Below are 24,875 nucleotides of genomic sequence, written 5' to 3'. Positions count from 1 at the left end.
GGAGGGCTTTTTTATAGAGCAACAGACTCTTTTTCCAGGCTAAGTGAAGATCTTCTAAGTTAGTGAGACGCCATTTCCTCTCCAACTTACGGGTTATCTGCTTTAAGCTACGAGTTTGTGAGTTATACCACGGAGTCAGGCACTTCTGATTTAAAGCTCTCTTTTTTAGAGGAGCTACAGCATCCAAAGTTGTCTTCAATGAGGATGTAAAACTATTGACGAGATACTCTATCTCACTTACAGAGTTTAGGTAGCTACTCTGCACTGTGTTGGTATATGGCATTAGAGAACATAAAGAAGGAATCATATCCTTAAACCTAGTTACAGCGCTTTCTGAAAGACTTCTAGTGTAATGAAACTTATTCCCCACTGCTGGGTAGTCCATCAGAGTAAATGTAAATGTTATTAAGAAATGATCAGACAGAAGGGAGTTTTCAGGGAATACTGTTAAGTCTTCTATTTCCATACCATAAGTCAGAACAAGATCTAAGATATGATTAAAGTGGTGGGTGGACTCATTTACTTTTTGAGCAAAGCCAATAGAGTCTAATAATAGATTAAATGCAGTGTTGAGGCTGTCATTCTCAGCATCTGTGTGGATGTTAAAATCGCCCACTATAATTATCTTATCTGAGCTAAGCACTAAGTCAGACAAAAGGTCTGAAAATTCACAGAGAAACTCACAGTAACGACCAGGTGGACGATAGATAATAACAAATAAAACTGTTTTTTGGGACTTCCAATTTGGATGGACAAGACTAAGAGTCAAGCTTTCAAATGAATTAAAGCTCTGTCTGGGTTTTGATTAATTAATAAGCTGGAATGGAAGATTGCTGCTAATCCTCCGCCCCGGCCCGTGCTACGAGTATTCTGACAGTTAGTGTGACTCGGGGGTGTTGACTCATTTAAACTAACATATTCATCCTGCTGTAACCAGGTTTCTGTAAGGCCGAATAAATCAATATGTTGATCAATATGTTGATCAATTATTATATCATTTACCAGTGGTCAAATAATGTATAGCACATTTACTATGATATTAGGAGCCAACTGTAAGCAGTATTGTAGTCATTACTGATCATCACTGAATGGATCAGTAAGTTTTTTTTTTTTTGGTTTTGTTTTGTTTTTTCAGTTTACCTGAGAATTTAATTAATTTAATTGAATATAATTTAATTTATTGTGAACATCACGCATTGGTGCTTGTTTAATTCAACCTCACCTCTTCGTTTTACCTGCTGGTTTAGGAATGCCACCCCACCCCCCCACCCCTTTCATAAGACAAGTAAAAGTGGTGACCTACTTGTAATTTGGACAGGTCCAGTCTGGGAGCATGCACTGGGACCAGGCTACACCGCATCCTTGACACCAAATAACTGCCTTAGGCCTTGGATGGCAACCACCCAGGCAGACAGCTGGTTCATCCGCACTTCTCTTAAATAAGCATCTGTCTGCTGCAATCATGTGTGCAAAAAGTCACATTTATGGGCAGCCATCTTGGATTTTCTAGTGACTTTGCCCACATGTACATTTTTTGTAACTGGCACCATTGGCTTCCTTGGCCCTGTAGATGTGTATTTACCCACAGAATCAAAATCCTGGGTCATCCAGAAGTCGTGATATTAGGAAAAACTCCCATTTTAAGCCACCGTTTGTACTCATCCTAGGTGGCCACCATGTTAGTTTCCAGGAAAATGGGTCCATTTTCTGATTGGCTTTTTCCGAAAATGTATACTTTTACTCGTCTCCACAAAATTATGTAATGAACCTATTTGGCCTGCAGTGCCCTCTGGTGGTCACAATCAAAAGGGCGATTGTCACCAGTGTGTTCTGTCCTTACGTCCGTCTCCCGTGGTGCTGGAGGTCTCACAAACCGGAGACGACTTTCGCAAAGATGCGGAAACGTCCCCTTCAGATAGTGATTTTAATGGCTTAAGTTTGACTTTTGTGTTGTTGTTGTTGTTTATTTTTAACAGCTTTTATTTTGGTGTTTCCTGTCAGGGACACACGTGTGTATAAGGAGGGGCGACTGAGTTACGCCGATTTTGTGTGGTTCCTCATTTCCGAGGAGGACAAGAAGACGGACACCAGGTATGTGGAAGAGTAGCCTCAGCACCAGTGGACATGCACGTGAACCTCACCCTGTCTTTGTGTCTGTGTCCAGTATCGAATACTGGTTCCGCTGCATGGACCTGGACGGGGACGGGGTGCTCAGTATGTATGAGCTGGAGTACTTCTACGAGGAACAGTGTCAGAAGCTGGAGACCATGGCCATCGAGCCGCTGCCTTTCGAGGACTGCCTCTGCCAAATGCTTGACCTGGTCAAGCCAGAGGTCGAAGGTCAGAGCAAACCCCAGAGACTGTCCTATTTTCCACAGCGGCAAACTGACATATTTATGTGGACAGCAATGAGTGTTTCCCGAGTGACCGGTTATGGATGACGATTGAGTGATCCGCCAGCTGCTGGTGTCATCCACACAGTTGACAAATTCCCTGCAGCACTTTAGAAGCAACTAATCCACCTTGTGGGCGTGCACGTTCCACACGCCAAGCCACTGCAAGAATTTGACCCTTAAGGCAAAAATAGACACAGAACCATCAGATAAAATGGTCACTGATCAACACCGATGGGACTGGGCAGTGCCGCCGGTACGTTAGGTCAGTTCTCAAAAAAGTATCGAAATCTTTACAAATTTAAAGTGAAGGAGTTTCAGAGGATAATAATGAGGGGCAGAGGTCATAGAATCAGTTTAACTCTCTGAAAGGAAATTATCTCAAAAGTGGGGTTCGGGAAGCATGTTGCCAAATCCGCCACATGACAGAACCACTAAGGAATCCTGGATCGTAACAATACAGGAAGACAACTGACTGGTCCATCCCCTCGTCTCGAAAGTAACCATGCAATTGCGTTCCCTCTGTCTTTTCCAGTTTTCTATAGAAATATGTCCTGTGTTGTTGAACCCTTAGAGACATTAACATATCTCTGTACTGACCTTCACGCCTCTGGGTCCTCTGCCTTTGAGATCACCAGAGTTTATGGAGTCACGAGGTCAGTATCTTTGCAGAACAAAGGCCTAAGTCTTTAGTGTCCTGGTGTCTCTGGTCTGTGTGGTTGTGAGATTTTGACATGAACAAGTGACTTAAGGTCATGACTGAATATCTTTGGCACCACGTCTCTGCAGAGGATCCTTGGAGACTGCTGGAATGACTTTGTGTCAAAGTTACTTAGGTTCAGGTGACTTTATTTGTACCCGTAGGTAGATTTGACTTGCAGCAAACAGAAAAGGGCGTCCATGTTAGTCAAACACAACAATAACAATGAAAACACTAACGAAGAACATACTGTATGCAACACAAAATGTAACACAAACACCACCGGGGACTCACAAGCTTACTAAAAAAGAAGCATTTGGAAAAACCACTAAAAGATGGTCAGCATAAAACTGACATTTGAACCACGTAGCCCGTTTCTCTGTGCATGATCAAGCAGGGTTTAAGGTTCCGGTAACTGAAGAAGGCCGAGGACACACCCACATCTCACCTGGATGCAACAGATCTCTCTGTTGTATATTACTATGAACTAGAGGTGGAGGTGGACCAGTTGGTAGGTGGTTACTTTTTGGAGGTGGAGGTGGACCGGTTGGTAGGGGGTTACTTTCTGGAGGTAGACCGGTTGGTAGGTGGTTACTTTCTGGAAGTAGACCAGTTGGTAGGTGGTTACTTTCTGGAGGTGGAGGTAGACCGGTTGGTAGTTGGTTACTTTCTGGAGGTGGAGGTAGACCGGTTGGTAGGGGGTTACTTTTTGGAGGTCTAGGTGGACCGGTTGGTAGGGGGTTACTTTTTGGAGGTGGACCGGTTGGTAGGGGGTTACTTTCTGGAGGTGGAGGTGGACCGGTTGGTAGGGGGTTACTTTTTGGAGGTCTAGGTGGACAGGTTGGTAGGGGGTTACTTTTTGGAGGTCTAGGTGGACAAGTTGGTAGGGGGTTACTTTTTGGAGGTAGACCGGTTGGTAGGGGGTTACTTTCTGGAGGTGGAGGTGGACCGGTTGGTAGGGGGTTACTTTTTGGAGGTAGACCGGTTGGTAGGGGGTTACTTTCTGGAGGTGGAGGTGGACCGGTTGGTAGGGGGTTACTTTTTGGAGGTGGAGGTGGACCGGTTGGTAGGGGGTTACTTTTTGGAGGTAGACCGGTTGGTAGGGGGTTACTTTCTGGAGGTGGAGGTGGACCGGTTGGTAGGGGGTTACTTTCAGGAGGTAGACCGGTTTGTCTACATGGGCCAACTTTTATATATCGTGATGTTTGTACTTGATGTCTGTGCTTCAAAATTGTACCATGATGAGAAACTTTAGCCCGTATCGCCGACCCCAGTTATTATATCATCAAATGATAAAATATATATATATTTTTTTTTAATCTGCAGTGTTATAATAAAGCTATAATTCTGAACCCACATATCTGATTACTAGTTTACCAAACAGAATTAACTTTATGAGTAATTAATAATAATTTTATTGTTCATACAAAGTGTTTCACAAAGTAAAATACACAATAAAACGACCGCCAGTCAGAATTCACTGACGGAGGATTTTCTGCTTCATTTTGTTTTTGGGTTGCCGGTCAGTCAGAGTAAAACTCTGAAGACACCAAAGTGGGTTCTGTTGATGCTTGAGCAAAATTTCCTCTTTTGTTTTTAACATCTTTAAAGTATTTATTGACTAATTAGTGGCTACGTTTGAAATGCCTCATTCTGATCACTCTGAAGCTTTGTTCAAAAGGAAAAACTCCTGAACCCGTCGCACTGCGAGACCCGCTGTGATGACAATCCAACATCTGGCCGACCCGACAAAATCTCAGCCCAGAACAAAGAACGACCTGAATGAAAACAAATGTGGAAATAATTTGTTTTATTGTTTCAGGTAAAATCACTCTGCGGGACCTTAAGAGGTGCAAGTTGTCCCACGTCTTCTTTGACACGTTCTTCAACATCATCAAATATTTGATTCACGAGCAGAAAGACCCGTTCTCGATGGTCAAGGTGAACGTGAACGCGACGTCTCTTTTTAATCGTTGCTCCGTGTAAGGCAGATGGTCTTACACGCCGTATGTTTTTGGTTTTAAAGGAGCTGGAGGCAGACGGGCAGGAAGTGTCTGACTGGGAAAAATATGCTGCCGAAGAGTACGACATCCTGGTGGCTGAAGAGGCCGCCAACGAGCACTGTGATGACGTGTAAGACGCTCTACACACGCTGACTTTTTTTTACATCTGTGACGATCACAGTAAGAACCAATAACTTTACTGTACATTTAATTTTCTACCAATAGTTTCCAAATATATAAAACCATTCAATAGGAAATGTTTTTTAATCCCCCACTGGGGCGAAGGTCCAAAAGGGGATTGTGTACTGGTGATTAGCGTCCAGTGTTCCGAAATAAACTCCTCAAATTTTTAGGAGGAATTTCATAAAACTATGACTGCTGGGGTAGGCTCCAGCCCCCCGCGACCCTTAATTGGACTAAGCGATTGAAGATGAGTGAGTTAGTGTGTGTGGTACGAGTCCTTGTTATAGGCTGGTGATACGGATATTATCGTTCAAGTTGGGCCTATTTTACCAGAGTTATGGCCGTTGATTAACAAATCTAGACTCTGTCAGTTTCATGAGTGGGTGCCTGCATTCTGAAGTCGACTCCTCTCACATTTTTAGTAGGAATTGTGAGAAACTTGGTACAATTCCTTGTAATGGGTTGGTAATATGCATGTTGTAATATTGTATGAGATTGACACATTTTGGCCGAGTTATAGCCCTTGATTAACAAACCGAGACACTGCCACTTTCATGGGTTGGTGTTTGCATTCTGAAATCAACTATCAGATACCTAGAAAAGTACTTGTACCAAAGCAGTATTTGCCAGCAGGGGATATTGTGCTCTCAGAGCCCTCTTGTTACACCTTGATAATTATCATTTGTGGACATTTTTATGGACAAGTTCACTTTTTAACAACTCCAGTCGTTCAAACGTTGTTAGCGTTTGTACCACTGAGTGTCCTAATCACCTTTGGCAGTTGTGTCATAGGAGACAAATGTGTGTTTTCATGCTGTAAGTGAACTCTACTCTGGTTTTCCTGAACCTTAAAAATTGGATAGTGTCGTTTTTAATGCCTTCAACGTACAGCCTGATTGCTGGTGATGTTGGCGTGCTCTGAAGCAGATATTCTCAACCTTAAAAATTGTCAGGGCCCACTTTGATATCTGAAAATTGACTTTGAAGTACTTTGATAAATTATGGCTCAAACAAATGAACACACAATTTAAATTCCATATTATTTCTGATTACATTTTAAAAATAATCCCACTTCTGCCTTGGCTATCTTACCAGAGAGGCTCGCATGGTACTTTGTCTCGATTTACTACTATAAGCATCAGAATGGTGTGTTGCAAGGTTCTTGAAATGGAATATCTCCACCTGGTGGACATTTTCTCCATTGCTTATTTGTAGTATTGCTTGTTCAGTATGTTAACTTCCAGATTGATTGATTGACAGCAAACAAACAATGAGAGCCAACTTCTAAGATGGCTCCAAGCTTAATGAAAACCAGTTTATTAGGAACCATACGTACCTACCTCGCTGGCTGTATGCGTCTTCTGATGTTGTACCACTAACGTGCCATCAATTACAAAGTAGGTTGCAGGAGTTAGTTTGTTGCCATTTGGTGACCTCGGGTAGATGTTCGTAACTCCTGGAGGTCCTCCCCCTTCACTGGCATTCAAATTTTTCAAAAAGTGATTTCTTGCAAACAGAGGAATATGCAGATCCACCTTGGATTTGCTGTGGCGACCCCAAGTGCAAACAAGGGAGCAGCCGAAGGGACTTACTTTTAGTAGATGACTAGAGAGACACTTGATTACTGTGTTTTAATGGTGACTGTTTTGTTGTTGTTTATTAAGTGAACCTTTGGTTTTCCTGATGTAGTAATGGATCAGTACAGTTTATGTATCAAAACCAAAAATTCTGTCGCATCAACATTCACACCAGCAAACGTCCATCTAGAAATTTAAAACTACAAGGTGTAATTATGATTAAGAAAGCATTTACCTTCATCAACCAGCAGAGGGCAGGTTGGTTAATAGAACCTGCTGACCCTCTGATGCACAGTTTTCAAACGGCTTTTGTGAGTTTGTCTAACAATACATTAAGTGATCGATTATTGATCTGTGTGTCCAGGTTCGATAATCCTCTGAGTCCATTAGGGCAGCACGTCTCCAGTGAGCTGGGTCTGACCAAGAGGACCCTCTTCGAGATCCCCAGTCCGCACTGCAACATGGACCTGGGCGACTTCGAATATGAAGACTTCTTTGAATGACCTCTGACCCTACGGCTTTTCTCACAAGCCCGCTGAGCTCTGTGAGGTGGCAGAGCTGGTGGACAGGAAGCGGCGACTTGTAGGTCCAGCTCAGTTTCCCACTTCACCAAACAGGAAGTGAATCCAAACCAGAAGCCACGGTCGGAACACGTAAGGCAGAACGATGCCGCGCCTGGAGTTTAATCCTCAGAGTAGCGGCTTGCGGATATTCAGTGGTTCCCAAACTGCAGGGGCGGGGCTTATAGCGATTAAACGTGTGCACTACAAAGTCAAAAGTGAAGTGGAAATAAAGTTGACTGAATTGGATTCAGTGGACCAGGAGTTTGATGTCATGATTGGGAACGTGAGGAATGACAGGAAAGAAGACAGCGCACAACGCTTTGTTTTAGCAAAGTGTAAAAATAACTCATGAAGGGAAACCCTCCCAAACTGAATGGGCGGGGCTTAGAGCGATTAAACATACGAAAATGTGAAGTGGAAATAAAGTTGACTGAATCGGATTCAGCGGATCAGGAGTCTGTCCAGGAGTCTGATGTCACGATCAGGAATCAGGAAACTAACTCAGGAAGGGAAAAAGAAACGTGTTGTCCCCCTCCACCCCCAAAAATACGAGTAACGGCCAATAACCTAGACGAGTCACCTTTAGAGCACAAACAGGGAACATGCATTTCATCCTGCCCAAAACTGCCTGCCCAAAAACTGGTTTTCCTACCAGGTTAAGCTTATATTAACTTAGTTTAACAAGTTTTTCAAACTTTACTTTCAAGGTTCTCGGTTATAACCATTGTTCACATCTTCTCCAATATCTTATCCAGGCTGCGTTATTTATCACAACTGAAAATTTACTTTTTACTTTCTTGTTCCACCTTTTGATTCCAAACCATGTAAACAATTAAAATAAGTTACAATACTTACGTCAAACCGAACTTGAAATTTTCATGTTGATTTACAAAACAATTGAGTTTCGGTTCAGAGCTACAATTTCATATGTTTGGTTGGGAAAAAAAAAAGTTTGTGTGTTTTGCTGTGAATTTATCAACCAAACAAATGCTTGAAGTTAAACTTTTTTCTTTTTGTAATGGGAGCATAAAAAATGTTTGGGGACCACTGCCCTAAAATCCTTTTCATCCTCAGACCAAATCTTATTTTGTCATATTTGACATCGATCAATGAGTTGAAGGTGCGTTTTGTTTCTTCTTCCTCAGAATGACGTCACATTCATGTTTCGCGTTAAATTTCCGCTGCAGACTTTGTGGTTCTTACATTCCAGAGGTGGCAACTGAACGTTGGTGAGAATGACGCCATAAGTTGCGTCGTCTTTCTGTAAACTTTGATCCTGCTGTACTTTGATCTGCGTGCCATGGAATTTTAAATTATCACAATAATTTATAAAAAGTTGTAAATATGTACATGTGGTTGCTGTGTTGTAACTGATTTGCACACAAAAGAAAATGTAGAAACATTGTTTTTCAGTGTTTGATGTATTTAATTTGGATATATTCTGAGAATGAGAATTTTATCTTTTAAAATAATAAAGCCTTAACTAATGAGTAGGAATTTAATTCATGTGTTTTTCATGCTCGTAGTTTTGGATCCATCACCAAAATTTCAACACAGACCGACTGTGTTTAATGTATCCAGCAGTTTGTGGAAGTCAGAAAGATCAGCAGGTGGAGTGTTTTTTCAAGTGTAACAGTTCTCTGTAAAAATCCAGATGTATGTGGCGTCTAGTCCTCCATCTAGAATTGGCTTTGACAACATTCTTGATCAGAAGTACTTCTAGCCTCATTGTGATTTTTGGACACATTTCTGGAAAGTAGCTGCTATCTGCTGCCTTGGAGAAAAAAAGTCTCCAGTAGTGACCCAGTAGACCCAGACAGAGCTTTAATTCATTTGAAAGCTTGACTCTTAGTCTTGTCCATCCAAATTGGAAGTCTCAAAAACCAGTTTTATTTTTTATTATCTATCGTCCACCTGGTCGTTACTGTGAGTTTCTTTGTGATTTTTCAGACCTTTTGTCTGACTTAGTGCTTAGCTCAGATAATTATAGTGGGTGATTTTAACATCCACATAGATGCTGAGAATGACAGCCTCAACACTGCATTTAATCTATTATTAGACTCAGTTGGCTTCGCTCAAAATGTAAATGAGTCCACCCACCACTTTAGCCACACTTTAGATCTTGTTCTGACATATGGCATAGAAATTGAAGACTTAACAGTATTCCCCGAAAACCCCTTTTTGTCTGATCATTTCTTAATAACATTTACATTTACTATGATGGACTACCCAGCAGTGGGGAATAAGTTTGATTACAGTAGAAGTCTTTCTGAAAGCGCTGTAACTAGGTTTAAGGATATGATTCCTTTATGTTCTCCAATGCCATATACCAACACAGTGCAGAGTAGCTACCTAAACTCTGTGAGTGAGATAGATTATCTCGTCAATAGCTTTACATCCTCACTGAGCATAACTTTGGATGCTGTAGCTCCTCTGAAAAAGAGAGCTTTAAATCAGAAGTGCCTGACTCCGTGATATAACTCACAAACTCGCAGCTTAAAGCAGATAACCCGTAAGCTGGAGAGGAAATGGCGTCTCACTAATTTAGAAGATCTTCATTTAACCTGGAAAGAGTCCGTTGCTCTATAAAAAAGCCCTCCGTAAAGCTAGGACATCTTACTATTCATCACTAATTGAAGAAAATAAGAACAACCCCGGGTTTCTTTTCAGCACTGTAGCCAGGCTGACAGAGTCAGAGCTCTATTGAGCCGAGTATTCCTTTAACTAGTAATGACTTCATGACTTTCTTTGCAAACAAAATTTTAACTATTAGAGAAAACATTATTTATAACCATCCCAAAGACATTATCTTTATGTCCGACTGCTTTCAGTAATGCTGGTATTTGGTTAGACTCTTTCTCTCCGATTGTTCTGAGTTACTTTCATTAGTCACTTCCTCCAAACCATCAACATGTCTATTAGACCCCATTCCTACCAGGCTGCTCAAGGAAGCCCTACTGTTAATGCTTCAATCTTAAATATGATCAATCTATCTTTATTAGTTGGCTATGTACCACAGGCTTTTAAGGTGGCAGTAATTAAACCATTACTTAAAAAGCCATCACTTGACCCAGCTATCTTAGCTAATTATAGGCCAATCTCCAACCTTCCTTTTCTCTCAAACATTCTTGAAAGGGTAGTTGTAAAACAGCTAACTGATCATCTGCAGAGGAATGGTCTATTTGAAGAGTTTCAGTCAGGTTTCAGAATTCATCATAGTACAGAGTACTGACGGGGACTAGAAGGAGAGAGCATATCTCACCCATATTGGCCTCTCTTCATTGGCTTCCTGTTAATTCTAGAATAGAATTTAAAATTCTTCTTCTTACTTATAAGGTTTTGAATAATCAGGTCCCATCTTATCTTAGGGACCTCGTAGTACCATATCACCCCAATAGAGCGCTTCGCTCTCAGACTGCAGGCTTACTTGTAGTTCCTAGGGTTTGTAAGAGTAAGATGGGAGGCAGAGCCTTCAGCTTTCAGGCTCCTCTCCTGTGGAACCAGCTCCCAATTCAGATCAGGGAGACAGACACCCTCTCTACTTTAAGATTAGGCTTAAAACTTCCTTTTTGCTAAGCTTACAGTTAGGGCTGGATCAGGTGACCCTGAACCATCCCTTAGTTATGCTGCTATAGACGTATACGGCTGGGGGGTTCCCATGATGCATTGTTCTCTTTTGCTCTGTATGCACCACTCTGCATTTAATCATTAGTGATCGATCTCTGCTCCCCTCCACAGCATGTCTTTTTCCTGGTTCGCTCCCTCAGCCCAACCAGTCCCAGCAGAAGACTGCCCCTCGCTGAGCCTGGTTCTGCTGGAGGTTTCTTCCTGTTAAAAGGGAGTTTTTCCTTCCCACTGTAGCCAAGTGCTTGCTCACAGGGGGTCGTTTTGACCGTTGGGGTTTTACATAATTATTGTATGGCCTTGCCTTACAATATAAAGCGCCTTGGGGCAACTGTTGTTGTGAGTTGGCACTATATAAAAAATTGATTGATTGATTGATTGATCTTACCGGCCTCAAGACAGTGGGACTCATCTCTGTGCTCGTCCTGTTAGACCTCAGTGCTGCTTTTGATACTGTTGACCATAAAATTTTATTACATAGATTAGAGCATGCCATAGGTATTAAAGGCACTGCGCTGCAGTGGTTTGAATAATATTTATCTCATAGATTACAATTTGTTCATGTAAATGGGGAGTCTTCTTCACGGACTAAGGTTAATTATGGAGTTCCACAAGGTTCTGTGCTAGGACCGATTTTATTCACTTTATACATGCTTCCCTTAGGCAGTAATATTAGAAAGCATTGCTTAAATTTTGGCTTTATCTATCCATGAAGCCAGAGGACACACACCAATTAGTTAACTGCAGGAATGTCTTTCAGACATAAAGACATGGATGACCTCTAATTTCCTGCTTTTAAATTCAGATAAAACTGAAGTTATTGTACTTGGCCCCACAAATCTTAGAAACATGGTGTCTAACCAGATCCTTACTCTGGATGGCATTACCCTGACCGCCAGTAATACTGTGAGAAATCTTGGAGTCATTTTTGATCAGGATTTGTCCTTCAATGTGCATATTAAGCAAATATGTAGGACTGCTTTTTTGCATTTGCGCAATCTCTCTAAAATTAGTCTTGTCTCAGAGTGATGGCTGAAAAAAACTAATTCATGCATTTATTCTTCTAGGCTGGACTATTGTAATCATTATTATCAGGTTGTCCTAAAAGTTCCCTGAAAAGCCTTCAGTTAATTCAAAATGCTGCAGCTAGAGGACTGACAGGGACGAGAGAGAGCATATTCACCCATAGTGGCTTCTCTTTCATTGGCTCCCTGTTAATTCCAGAACAGAATTTAAAATTCTTCTTCTACTTATAAGGTTTTGAATAATCAGGTCCCATCTATCTTAGGGACCTCATAGTACCATATCACCCCACAGAGCGCTTCGCCCTCAGACTGCAGGCTTACTTGTAGTTACCTAGGGTTTGGTAAGAGGTAGAATGGGAGGCAGAGCCTTCAGCTTTCAGGCTCCTCTCCTGTGGAACCAGCTCCCAATTCGGATTAGGGAGACAGACCCCCTCTCTATTTTAAGATTAAGCTTAAAACTTCCTTTTTGAAAAGCTTATAGTTGGCGCTGGATCACATGACCCTGAACCATCCCCTTAGTTACGCTGCTGATCGACTTAGACTGCTGGGGGGTTCCCATGATGCACTGAGTGTTTCTTTCTCTTTTTGCTCTGTATGCACCACTCTGCATTATAATCATTAGTGATTGATCTCTGCTCTCTTCCACAGCATGTCTTTTTCCTGATTCTCTCCCCTCAGCCCCAACCAGTCCCAGCAGAAGACTGCCCCTCCCTGAGCCTTGGTTCTGCTGGAGGTTTCTTCCTGTTAAAAGGGAGTTTTTCCTTCCCACTGTCGCTAAGTGCTGCTCATAGGGGGTCGTTTTGACTGTTGGGGTTTTTCTGTAATTATTGTATGGCTTTTACCTTACAATATAAAGAGCCTTGGGGTGACTGTTTGTTGTGATTTGGCGCTATATAAATAAAATTGATTTGATTTAGTGCCCTAATTTAGTACTGCTGTCTCTTTATAAACGGAGGAAAGGCAACGATACAACTAAAGAGGGTATAGAAAAGCTCATAGCACAGAGGGAGTGTTTCAGTGTCGGCACATATAATAAATATATATAAATACTTAGTTGCTGTATTTGTGTGTAAAAAATTTCACTCATAATACTTTTAAAGTTATAGAAAACCTCCAACCAGGTTCTCCTTCCACAGCCAAACATCACCGTTCTGAATGAGCAACCTGTCAACCACCACCTGAATTTTGGTTGGAACAGTTTGAATCACCATTTTATTATTTCATTGAAGGTGAACTGATCTTTCTAATAAACTGGCCTCAAACTGACATTCAAATTACTTTAAGTGCTGCTGTAAATCTGTAAAGATTCTGACACGAACAGGCAGCAGCTCATTTGTGTAAAATAATTCAGGGACAAGTTCAAGTTTTTCCACAATTGTACTTTTATTAAAACGTTGTTAACAATCAAACCTGAATGACTGTTGGACTCATTTCACGTTAGAGTTGTTACAAAAAAAAAATAAAAGCTGCATAGTGCAGTTACTAGCAAGTTCTCAAATTTCCTGATTACTTAGTGGCACAATATAAATTATTACTGACATTATTACAAATCTGTATTAATCGTGTGCAACAGCTGCCATAAACAAATTCTTAGATCTATATTGGACGTTAAACAGATATTTAAAAAGAAAAATGATTATGTGCCTAATTCGGTATGATGAATGTACAGTTTTTACTTTATTAAAGTCATTTTGTGGATTTTTAACTGCTGGCCTCTCATACTGACTAATAGTTTGTTGTGTGTTTACTGACAATGTTTTAATTAGTAAATTCTTCCAAATAAAAATTTCTTTTATGTCATCAAGTATAAAAGTCATGACGGACATGAAACACACAAAAATACCACATTAACGTCCTTAATGTCCTCTGAATCACCTGAAACCATCATTATCGGTGGAGTGTGACTTTTTACAGAGTCCAAATGTTTAAATATCTGAGAACTTAGTGAACCTCAACCACTAAAAAATATAGAACATAGCACCTCTCAGTGTCCTGCAAACTCCAGTTATAAAAAACGTTAAATAATATAATAATAATGAGGAGGAGGAGCTCGTCACTGCTGTCAGAAACATTTGTTAAATGTATTTGATTTAAAGCACCAGGCAGCTCAAATCGTGCACCGCGTGCTGCACTTGGTCCAGGGCCAGTTTCATAAAGCAGTCTAATCTTTTGTCTACTAATCTTACTTAGTGACTATGGTTAGTCACCACAACATTATCCAGCTAACCTCCATTTCACCTCGACGGCTAAACTGTCTGACGTTAGTTGATTATTTTCACAGGCATTTGCGGCCTTGAGAGTGCAGTTGCGAAGAAACGCCTCCAACGTGCAAGAGTTTTGTTTACTTCTGGGTTGGTCTGCTACAAACATGGCCAAGTCTGCCGCACCAGAGGAGGAGCACTCCCAACCTCAGTGTCTGTAAACATCTTCAATGGATTGTTGCACTTTTTTCCTGCTCCATCAAGTCGTGGTACATGATAGCCACCATTTTTGAGGTAAGACACTTAAGTTTTGTTGACTAAAATAAGATTAGCCTCCTCTGTACCAGGTTAAAAATTTTAGTTGGCTAACGCAGACCTTTAGCTGACTAAGCACTTTGTGCAATGACTAACATCAAAAAATGAGTCGACTGAGTTTTTGTTTGACTAAAGATTATATTAGTTACTGCACAAAGCGCTTAGTTGGCTAACTAAACGTTACCGGACTATACTTTTTAGCCTGATACAGAGGAGGTAACCTTATTTGTGTCTTCCTCAAAAAAATGGCAGCTATCATGTACCACCACTTGATGGAACACGCAAAAGCACCCCTACGTCGCTCGTATTCCTTCAAAAGGAGTTTCCTCTGCTTTTGGCCGTGGTTGCAGCAGACGACTGTCATGATGTCTTTGTGACAGTTCTCACACGCGCCACTGGGCATTGCCGTTATGCTGAGCAGCGTTGTGTGCACTAAAAGGTTGACAAAAGTGTAGAAGAAGAAACTGCTAGGCTAAGTGCTAAGCACGTCGTTCTGCAGTTCGTATGTGTTTGTAAATGTTAATAAGCCAGTTAAAACAAAGGTTGGATAGTTCATGACAACGAACAACCTGGAAGTAAACAAGACTCTCGCGTCTCTTCTAGGCCGTTATACCTGTGAAAACAGTCGACTAAGGTAAAACAGCTAATTTACAAGTTTAGCCATCGATGTGAAACAGTGATTAGACAGATAATGTTGGGCGACTAACTGTAGTCCACTAAGAAAGTTTAGTAGACTGAAAGATTGGGTTGCTCCATGAACCCAGGCCCTGATGTCCAATGTTCAATCTGTGAAAACACAATCGCATCAGTATTTGGTGCCGACCGGTGCGGCCCAGACACTCAGTGATCAGGTCCAGAAAAGGTCAAAGGTCATGTACTGAGTCCAAACGTTAAACCTCCACGTTCACGTCGTCCTCCGTGTCCACGTTGCTGCCACGGCCTGAATCCTCTGCTGCCATTTTTTCCACTGGCACAGAATCAGAGTCCAGTTCTGCTGCTTTCTGCCAGCTGAGTGCAGAAGTTGGAGGAAAAAAAAAAAAAAGAGTTAAGATTAACAAGCGGAACTCACGAGAGCGCACACCTCAGAGAAGGACGTAAAAAACAGTTTAAAGGTGTTTCACAATGTCGTCTGAAAGTGTCTAGTAAATGTGCTGAAGTGCTTTTGAGCTTCACCTGGAACTGGAGCCGCTTCTGTGACCTTTGCTCCCTCTGCCGTCGGCGGGACTGAACGGACTCGGCGACTTGTTTCCTGAAACTACAGAACAACAAAGTCCCGTGGTGTCGCGGGTAAGATTTAAGGAGGAGCGCTCCATGCTCTTCTCTGCGGTACCTTCGAATCTTTGTCTGCAGGACGGCGAGCGATGCGGCGGATTGGGCTTCCTGTCCGTGCTCACGTAGGACGCCCCATCCTCACTTTCTGCCACAGCCAACAGAGAGGCTCGGTAGTAGAGGAGTGGCTGCCAGCGTTCGTCTCTGAGGTTCACCACGTGCTCTGCCGTGTGTTTCTCCAAATACGACAACCTGCACAAAAGCGGCACGTTTTACACTGCGAGTACTGCGGTACTACAACAAATACTGAACGCAGGTCCCTGCGGAGCTCAAACTCTCGTTTCAGATTTTATGTCAGATTGTGTCAAAAGCGATTCATTTCTTCTTTTATTTTACCCCTGTAAGCACGGAAGAAATATTTTGACTATTTTTCCACCTAAAAGGTTCTGGTGATGATCCGGTTCTGAAACAAATAATCCACCAAAATCTCATGGAGGTAATATAACTCGTTACCTCAACGGAGTTCCCACCTTAGTTCCTGGCTCTAAGGGGGAACCAACTGATGACGGAGTTACAGAGTTTCCTCCAACACAGATTAAGATTATTATAAAACAATTATCAAGTCAATCTGATCGTCCCACCCATCCACTTCAACATTATATTTTGGTGAAACAGCGCCTCCACCTGGATGTAAATGCACAAATGAGTGTTACGTTAACTTCGGCTCAGTCCATTTATTTAACAAGAGCATAGCTTGTGCTAACCCACAGCACCGCAGGCAAATAAGGAGTTGCAGCTTTTCTCCGGGTAACTTTTATAAAATACAGTTCAGTGGCCACTGACTTTTTGGGGTTAAAAGGTGAAAGATCACTGTCGAAGTTGTCTGTGGTCTTAATGATGTGACCTTATGTACCAAGTTTCATCTTGATATGCAAAGTCCTTTTCAACATACCACATACAAGGTTTTCAGAGACTCCGCCCCCAACATTTAAACTGTATGAAGCCTTGAAACAAAGTCTTTGTCCAGATCCCTCGGACCTGCTGACCGCGCAGACACGGCGGTACCCGCGTGGACACAGCAGTTTCTACAACTGCACCACCTTCAGATTAATTTGGTTGTAATTACTTTTGCTAGTTTGGTTAAGTAAATGTCAAACTGCAGCAAACGAGAGTTGCCTTTCACAATAAAAGCACAGCTTTGCAGAACATTGAGCTCTTGAGCGGATGTAGAGAGGGGGGCATTTGAAAAGAATGTTTTGGGGGATTTTGGTGTGGAAGAAGCCGACTGTGCAGTGAACACTTACACGGTCTTCTTGTCCGGTCTGAGCAGTTTGCTGGAGAACTCACTGAGGATGGTCAGGTAGACCAGGTGTGCCGGTGTGGGCATGTCCGGGGTCTGACTGAACCCTTGGAACACAAACTCAATACCGCTCCTGCACACAAAAGGTTACACACACACACACACACACACACACACACGCGTGCTTCAGACCACAGACCCTCGCCCCTGCTGAGTCGTCCCCGTCTTTCGGTTGCCGCTGTGCAGAGGTTTTAGGCAGGATGTGCTCACCTGTGGATGACAATCACAGATTCACGGAACTTGACGAGATCCCCGAAGGTCAGAGCGAAGCGTCTGGCCAGCTCTTTGATGCTGGTGAAGGTCTGGATCCCCGGCTGAGCCGTCCCGCCTCGATCCTGCTCCCGCTTAAGACGCATAAACAGCTGGTGGGCGTGAAAGAAGAAACCGTGTCAGCGCCTTTCACGCCGCCACCACTTGGAACTCGACCGCGTCCCACCTTTTCAAGTGGACCACGGTGCATCTGGACATGCCTCCTTTGGGGAGGTGATCAGTTGTAGGTGTGAAGGTTTTGGTTTTTTTTTTTGGATGAGTGTGGACCTGGAGGACGTACCTGCTGCAAACACAGATCCAGCATACGAGCAGATTCGATCTTATCCGTCTGTCGGCTCCGGGACAGGGTCTCCTTGATGATGTCACCAAAGTCATTAGAATACTGGAGACAAACATGGACAGAGAGGAAGTGACTTAAAATGTACTCACACACCTGCACTCACTCATCAGGGCCTGAGGACGGACACATACATACACCCCCACCACAAAAAGCCCCCCCACCCCCAGAGGTGTCATCCAAACTATATGATTATCTCACAATTTTAAAGGCTACATTTTTATTTTTTGGCTCCGCCCATTTTGCAGACATCCCTTTACAGCGCAGCAGATAACAGAATATTTACAGAGGAATCCTGCAAATGGTGATAGACGCACCAAATTCAGCACAAATACACTTTAGACATTACTCTTGAAAAAAAAGATGATTGAACACTTGAACTGTCAATAGGCAGCCAGGTAGGGGTCAATTGAATAATTACACAGGGGTCAAAATTAAAAGATGCTCCAATCATATAGAAAACTACACCACCTTATTTGTCTGAACATAAATATTCCAAAAAGGTGTAGTTTGGTCAATCTGTGACTGAATGTTATGGAGTTATGAGGTAAAAGCAGCAAGAATGGTGACAAAGGTCAGTTTCAGTTTGTACAGGGGTCAAAAGCTAAAGTTGCTCCAATTTTGGTAAAAAATTATGCAAATTATTGGTTGAGTTAATCGGGTTTTAAAAAGTAACAGTTTGCATCATGTGTCATGCTTAGCTCATGTTACAAAGTAACATATGTCACATGTCACAGAATCCAATGGATGGCGACATTTACTTTGCAGACCAAACATTTATTAATCCTATTAGCTCAACCAATAATTTGCACCATGTTTTACAAAAATTGCAGCAACTTTAACTTTTGACCCCTGTACAAACTGAAATTGACTTTTGTCACCATTTTTGCTGATTTTACCCCATAATTCTATAACATTCACAGATAGTCCAAACTATACCTTTTTGGAATCATTATGCTCAGACAAATAATGTGGTGTAGTTTTCAATATGATTGGAGCATCTTTTAATTTAGACCCCTGTGTAATTCTTCCGTTGACCCCTACCAGCTTCCTCTTGACAATTCAAGTGGCCAATCGTTTTTTTTTTTTTTTCTCAAAAGAGTTCATGTCTCTGGAGTATTTCTCCTGAATTTGTTGCTTCTATCACCATTTGCAGGATTGTTTCAGGTAACCGCTGCACTATTAACAGTGTCTATGTTGCAATGCTGTTAACGAGTCAGCCGTTACCTTTGTGAAGTGCATGAAAACCTCGGCTGCCATGCTCATCTCCAGCACGCCGTGCACGATGAGCTTACAGTACGCCGCCAGCAGGTTCCTCCTCCTGTGCAGCTCGTCCAGCCGCTGGGCTTCGGCGCTCTCGCCACCTGATGGAGGAAATGCGTGTAAAGTGTGAGTGATTAACTGCAGCAGATGAGGGAAGAGAGTGCGGGTGCCGTGAGCGCCAGATTCCGTTTGGGACGATGGCTTTAGCAGGTGGAAATCAAAGATAACGTAGGAGGAGAGTTACGGTCGTGACACCATGTGGCTTCAATCTTTTGCGAGGCCAATAAAAGCGGCTCAGAGGTGAGCCAGAGTTAATGGAGTTTTCTCACGGCCTCGTTTTATGATTTAACACCGCACCTCTGCCCTCTGAGTGATCCGTGATCCCAACCCAGAACACAAAAATGTCACCAAGCAAATCCAATAAAACAATAGATTTTTATTACACGTTTCAAAACCAATAATCCTGGATTGTGTTTGCTTGAACACAGAACGGCGTCCCACCAGGACGGTTATTGGCTCCTCTGGATGATTCGGTATGTGGATCCAATATGTCTGAGAACGCAGAAGCTATTGTGACGATAATAAGATATTTTACCTTTAGTCGGCCATGAATGAATTCATAAGTTTACCTGAAGGACTCTGACCTGTTCCACCCACCCACCATCAAAACACTAAAGTCATCATTATACAGTAAAAAAAAAAAAAAAAAAAACACACAATAACATATTTTCTAACCAATGATTCGACACAATTTGCAGGATCAGTATGTTACAGCTAAACTTAAGTAAAAATAAAAGGTTGATTTTCAGGCCGAGTTCGTAAGTCAAAAGCAAGTTGTGCATTTAATAAAAAGTACTTTAATCTGTGCTGCACCACAACATTAAGTGTTTAAAGATCGCAACCCACCAGCAGGTTTTAAAAGCATGTTTTCTCATAAATAGCAGTAAAAATTATTTTTAAATGATCACGGCTAGAATCTCCAAATATACAGCTATTATTATTACAGAGTTTTCAAATGTCTGACTGTTTATTGGAACAATTCATGTGGACATGAATGTTTTTTGCTGGGGGAGGGGGGGTAACTCTAACATAAAAAGTGAGATTTCACCAAAAAAAAAAAAAAAAAAAAAAGTTGCTTGTAATCTTCTTTAGAGCCCGACTGATATATCGGCCGGCCGATATTATCGGCTGATATAAGCCCTTTTCAAAGTACTCACTATTGACCAAAATTTTGCCAATAGAATGCTGATAATTTCTCATAAACAGAACAGTTACTGAAATAAATAAAAATAAAATGTAATATCATAAACCATAAAATGTCCTTGCACCGTTTGTCCAGTAGATGGAGCTCTGACTCAATTCAACTGAGAGCTGCTTACAGCCCTGCTTAAATGTGTTCATCACCGGCCCCCGTAGTTCGCCGTCACACTGCACTGATCAGCTGACAAAAGCATACAAGTAAGTTTATAAGGATCTATATCCTTATCCTGAACCTACATACAAGTTGCAGCAACAAGAGGTACAAGATCAGATGTATTTCACAACTCTTTTTAAGGATATGTATTTGCTAATTTCACAAAGGTTTAATTCTTGACTGCATTTTTTGAACTTGAAAATTCTTCTGTTATAAAGTTAATCAATATGAGGACAAAGCTTCAGCTTTTAGCTCATACCTTTTTTGTTAAGGGTCCAAAAAATAACATTTTATTCATTAAAAAAAAAATTAATAATAATAATAATAATAATAATATTGGCTGATTTATCGGCTATCGGCATTTTTTCATCCAAATATCGTTATCGGCATCGGCCTCAAAAAAATCCATATCGGTCGGGCTCTAATCTTCTTGTCTTATTTAATACCTGGCCAAAAGAATTATCCAAATTCTGTGCAAAAACAAAAATTCTGCATTCCTCCACTGAATTGGCAAGATTTGAATGACTCAGTTGAGACCAACAGCCACAAAACCAAAAAATAAAGACATGAAGAGAGACAGTACAGCAGAAACACAATGTTTATGAACAGCATCCAGTGATGCGAGTGATCCTCCTCATCCTCGTCTCTCTTCGTAACCACTCATTTGATACAAAGTCATTCCAGCAGTACCCAGTGATCCTCCAAAGAGACCAGGTACCAAAGACATCCAGTCATGGCCTCAGGTCACTGGTTGGCATCCAAATGTAACAACTGCACAGTAAGACAGGCAGCACCAGGACCCTAAAGACTTGGACCTTCATTCACCTGCAAAAACATCAGCATCACCAAACACCTCTGTCCAGTGACCTCAGACTCCATAAGTTCTTCCCAGGCTCCTCTCAATCTCAAAGCCTGAGGACCCAGAGACACACATGTCACTGCTGAGACAAGTGAACATCTCTACAAGTTCAACACTTTCACCATAAACAGATACACCTCTGATGTCTGAGTCCAGAAAGTCATTAAAAGTCTGAATCTTAGACCATCTCAAACCCAGACACTCTGATTCCTCACTGTTTATACAGAACTGAAATCAGAGCAGCCAATGATTCCACAAAGATCAAAGCATCGTCCACGAAGTCAAGGTCAGTAAATCTGTCTTCACCAACAAAACCAGCTATGTTTGCTGGTTCCCACAACTGCACCAAACACCCAGTTCATGCAAGCACCGAAGAGTGTGGGAGCCAGAACACACCCCTGATGAACACCAGTTTAACCCCCCCCCCCCCCCCTCTCATTTTTTCCAGTATTGGTAAGATTTCTGGTTACTTACAAAAATGAAAATGCTGCATATAGAGTCCGTCTTTTATCAAATGAATTGATCAAATACCAAAGAAATTCAGCTTCTTCTTCTATGGCTTATAAGTATTCACAGCGCTTCACTTTTTCCATGTTACAGCCTTATTCCAAAATGGAGAAAATTTATTTTTTCCCCTCAAAATTCTACTCACAACACCCCAAAATGACAACATGAAAAAAGTATTAGCCAAATTTTTTATACATCGGCATATGCAGACTAAATTGTCAAGGTGTAACAGGGCCATTAGTTGTTTATTTTTTAATAAACTTCCAAAAATCTCAGAAAAACATTTTTCACGTTGTCATGAAACAACAGCACCTCCTGCTGGTCACTAAGCAGGACAGCCTCACTCACAGCAGTTACAGCACAAAGTTTGTCAACTGATGCTGTTAAAATATGAACTGGCATGTTTTTTTTGTTTTTTTTTTTAACCCATCAGTAAACTATCACAAGTCTGCTGAGAATCATTTAAGAACAAGGACTCGTGTCACAGCAAATAAATCTGATCAGGGGCCATCAAAAAAATTATTAAATCAATCAAAAAAAAAAAGTGCGACGTTGGGGGCCTGAAAAAGCTTACAGTGTTTGTGCCTGTATTTAACAATAAAGTCATTATATGATTCTCAAATAATTAATATTGCAAGAAATTAAAATACAATCCACAATTTTAAGAAAAAAAGTCTGATCGTAAAAGATATTTTCAAACATATTTTCAAAAAAATACATTAAAATTTTAAATCAAGAAGTTTGTATCAAAATAAAAAAGTCAAACGACAGTTCATGTACAAAAAAAAAAAAAACATTTAAATGAGTAACAAATACTTAATTTATAAAGTGGTTGAAACATTTTTTTTTCCTGTGGCCATATTTTTTCTGCACTTTATTATTGGTGGTTACAGGTTTTGAAATGAAAACTAGTTTAAAATGTTTATAATTCTCAAAATGTCAAATCTATCATTATAGTATTATGGATTTTCTTATTAAATTACATCATTAAATTGCCACATTCTATGTCTTAAGGTTAAAATGTAAAGCGTTTCATATAAAAGTTTTTCTTTCTTACATGGTACCTTTTTCATAACATTTTAAATTATTATGCATGTTTTTTCCTATTTTTAAAGTCAATATTTTCAACTTTAGGGGTTTGACAAACTTTGCATTTCTTGTAGATCCAGTTTAATCACAGATGTGACGTGTAGAAAACGATCAGGTTTGAATTAGTACTTTTTTTAATTAATGTTGCTAGTAACTGGAGGGCTCACCTCTGCTTTGGCTCTCACTGTCCGGGTTGCTGAAGACGTGTGTGGATACAAAGGTCAACAGCGCCCTCTGCAGTTTGGGGTTGGGTGTATAGAGCAGTGGTCCACAGGAAGGCGGAGCAGCAACATGGAGTTGGAAGGAATGAGCCGTGAGAACATCACAGATGCCCACAAAGGCCTAAAAAGGAGGATGGGAGAAAAAAAATGGTGAAAGAAAACCCTTTTGCGGGGGGGGGGACAGGCGAGCTCAGCATGCGTGAGACCTGCTGCCTGACAGCGAGGCTGCTGTGAACAAGACACTGCTGACTCCTCTCACAGAACAGACTGAGACGCCGCCGCTGCTCCACCGCGTCCGCCTGAAACACAAACAAAATACACTGATGAGCACATAATAATGTGCACGTCACCGTTTAAAAAGATGCAAAAAAGCAAGAACTCCACTGGGTGCCACCACCTGACAAATTCAACTGATGACTCCGCCCCTTTTGGGCTTCTGCTCAACGCGTTCAAGTTCAGATCAAACAACTTTCACTGAGATTTTGAATATCAGTTCCAGTTTTGACAGTGTTAAAAATGTATTTAGAAATCCTTAGGATTTTACTTTTTTATTTTTTGTTGTTTTGTTTGTTTGTTTTGTTGCTGATCCTGCAAGAATTTCATGATTCCACATCCACCCAATGACTCCAGCTCATAAACAGTCAATCAAACCCAACTATAAAACAGAACTGGAGCAGATTAAACTGAACTTTTAAGAAGAACTTTTTTTTTTTTAATGTTGAATCGAGTGAACATGTGAGAACCACTAACCAGGCAAAACGCACTCCAGCATCAACTTTCTACTAAGTTAAATGTGTTTTTTGGAGTATGTGGAACTCACTTCTTAAACACTTTACCCTTGCAGACAAGTTTAACAAAGAACAGGAACTCAGATCCACATGTGCACACCACAGCCTGTACTGTTACTTTACATCAGGATGAGAAATGGGCAGTACTTCAGTAAATCATCTTTTGTGCAATATAACACAGTTTGAATGTTACAAATTATAAATGATGAAAAAACAAATAACCAGTAGAATTTCTCAGTTATGCTACAAAAAAGACAATCTATGTAACAATTTCCAAGAGCCTACAGGTGTTACTCATACTTTTAAAAAAACTAATTAACTAATGAATTGGTGGAGAGGGCTCAACATGCGACATACTGGAAAGTGTTCAGTGCACATGGTAAGAAATTTGAACACCTGATAATAATTCCTATTTTCACTGTTTCTGGCTCCAATAAATGGTACAATATTGGTATGAACGGATATTGTTATGAAAGAAAACATGACTTTGCAACCCACCATCAGGTCGTGGAGTTTAAAGGATTCGTTTTCACTTCAACACTGAAAAATGTGTTTTGATTTAATAATTTCTGTCGGTAACTGAAATAATTATGCACATAAATAAAAAGTGAAAACTGCACGACCGCCATCAAATGACAGCTGTGGGTCTGGTAACTCGTTAGCTGCTCACAGGTACAGTTTGTGTCAAATGTGAAGTTGTGATTCTTTCTCAATCTGTTCTTTCTTTGCATCAGACTAGTTCAGACTGTAAAGTAAAGTGGGACTCACTCTAGACGTTAGAGTTTCACTGCTCATGTTGAGAGACCAGAGCACAGACAAACACACACACTGCAACACTTCTATCACCACCTACAGACCAAAAATAAACAAATGGAAAAAAGTTTTTTTTTTTTTTTTCTTTTTTTTTTTAAATG

The 24,875-nt window shown here is 41.1% G+C and overlaps 2 protein-coding genes across 5 annotated transcripts in view; one reads left to right on the top strand and one right to left on the bottom strand.

Moving 5' to 3' along the window:
- ppp2r3b (protein phosphatase 2, regulatory subunit B'', beta) overlaps nucleotides 1–8,911 on the top strand; it is a 66,548-nt gene extending 57,637 nt beyond the window's left edge. For all 3 annotated transcript variants that reach the window (XM_034186353.1, XM_034186352.1, XM_034186354.1), the window contains 5 exons: nucleotides 2,002–2,091; nucleotides 2,165–2,340; nucleotides 4,916–5,034; nucleotides 5,120–5,226; nucleotides 7,221–8,911. In XM_034186353.1, coding sequence (XP_034042244.1) covers nucleotides 2,002–2,091; nucleotides 2,165–2,340; nucleotides 4,916–5,034; nucleotides 5,120–5,226; nucleotides 7,221–7,359 — 631 coding nt within the window. In that variant the 3' untranslated portion in view covers nucleotides 7,360–8,911. The remainder of the gene's footprint in view (nucleotides 1–2,001; nucleotides 2,092–2,164; nucleotides 2,341–4,915; nucleotides 5,035–5,119; nucleotides 5,227–7,220) is intronic.
- A 4,515-nt stretch (nucleotides 8,912–13,426) lies between these two features.
- Nucleotides 13,427–24,875, bottom strand: part of si:ch211-269e2.1 (cohesin subunit SA-2) — a 38,014-nt gene continuing 26,565 nt past the window's right edge. Inside the window, exons 23-32 of one of the 2 annotated variants that reach the window (XM_034186458.1) lie at nucleotides 24,730–24,810; nucleotides 23,380–23,472; nucleotides 23,120–23,294; nucleotides 19,048–19,184; nucleotides 17,764–17,865; nucleotides 17,424–17,575; nucleotides 17,158–17,286; nucleotides 15,915–16,105; nucleotides 15,758–15,839; nucleotides 13,427–15,592 (exon numbers count right to left, since the gene is read on the bottom strand). In XM_034186458.1, coding sequence (XP_034042349.1) covers nucleotides 15,475–15,592; nucleotides 15,758–15,839; nucleotides 15,915–16,105; nucleotides 17,158–17,286; nucleotides 17,424–17,575; nucleotides 17,764–17,865; nucleotides 19,048–19,184; nucleotides 23,120–23,294; nucleotides 23,380–23,472; nucleotides 24,730–24,810 — 1,260 coding nt within the window. In that variant the 3' untranslated portion in view covers nucleotides 13,427–15,474. The remainder of the gene's footprint in view (nucleotides 15,593–15,757; nucleotides 15,840–15,914; nucleotides 16,106–17,157; nucleotides 17,287–17,423; nucleotides 17,576–17,763; nucleotides 17,866–19,047; nucleotides 19,185–23,119; nucleotides 23,295–23,379; nucleotides 23,473–24,729; nucleotides 24,811–24,875) is intronic. The other variant, XM_034186459.1, reaches the window with a different exon arrangement.

The sequence above is a fragment of the Thalassophryne amazonica genome, chromosome 14 (assembly GCF_902500255.1).
Source record: "Thalassophryne amazonica chromosome 14, fThaAma1.1, whole genome shotgun sequence".
NCBI classification, from domain to species: Eukaryota; Metazoa; Chordata; class Actinopteri; order Batrachoidiformes; family Batrachoididae; genus Thalassophryne; species Thalassophryne amazonica.
Note: the sequence above shows the minus strand (reverse complement) of the source record. Positions and strands in the feature narration are given on the sequence as shown.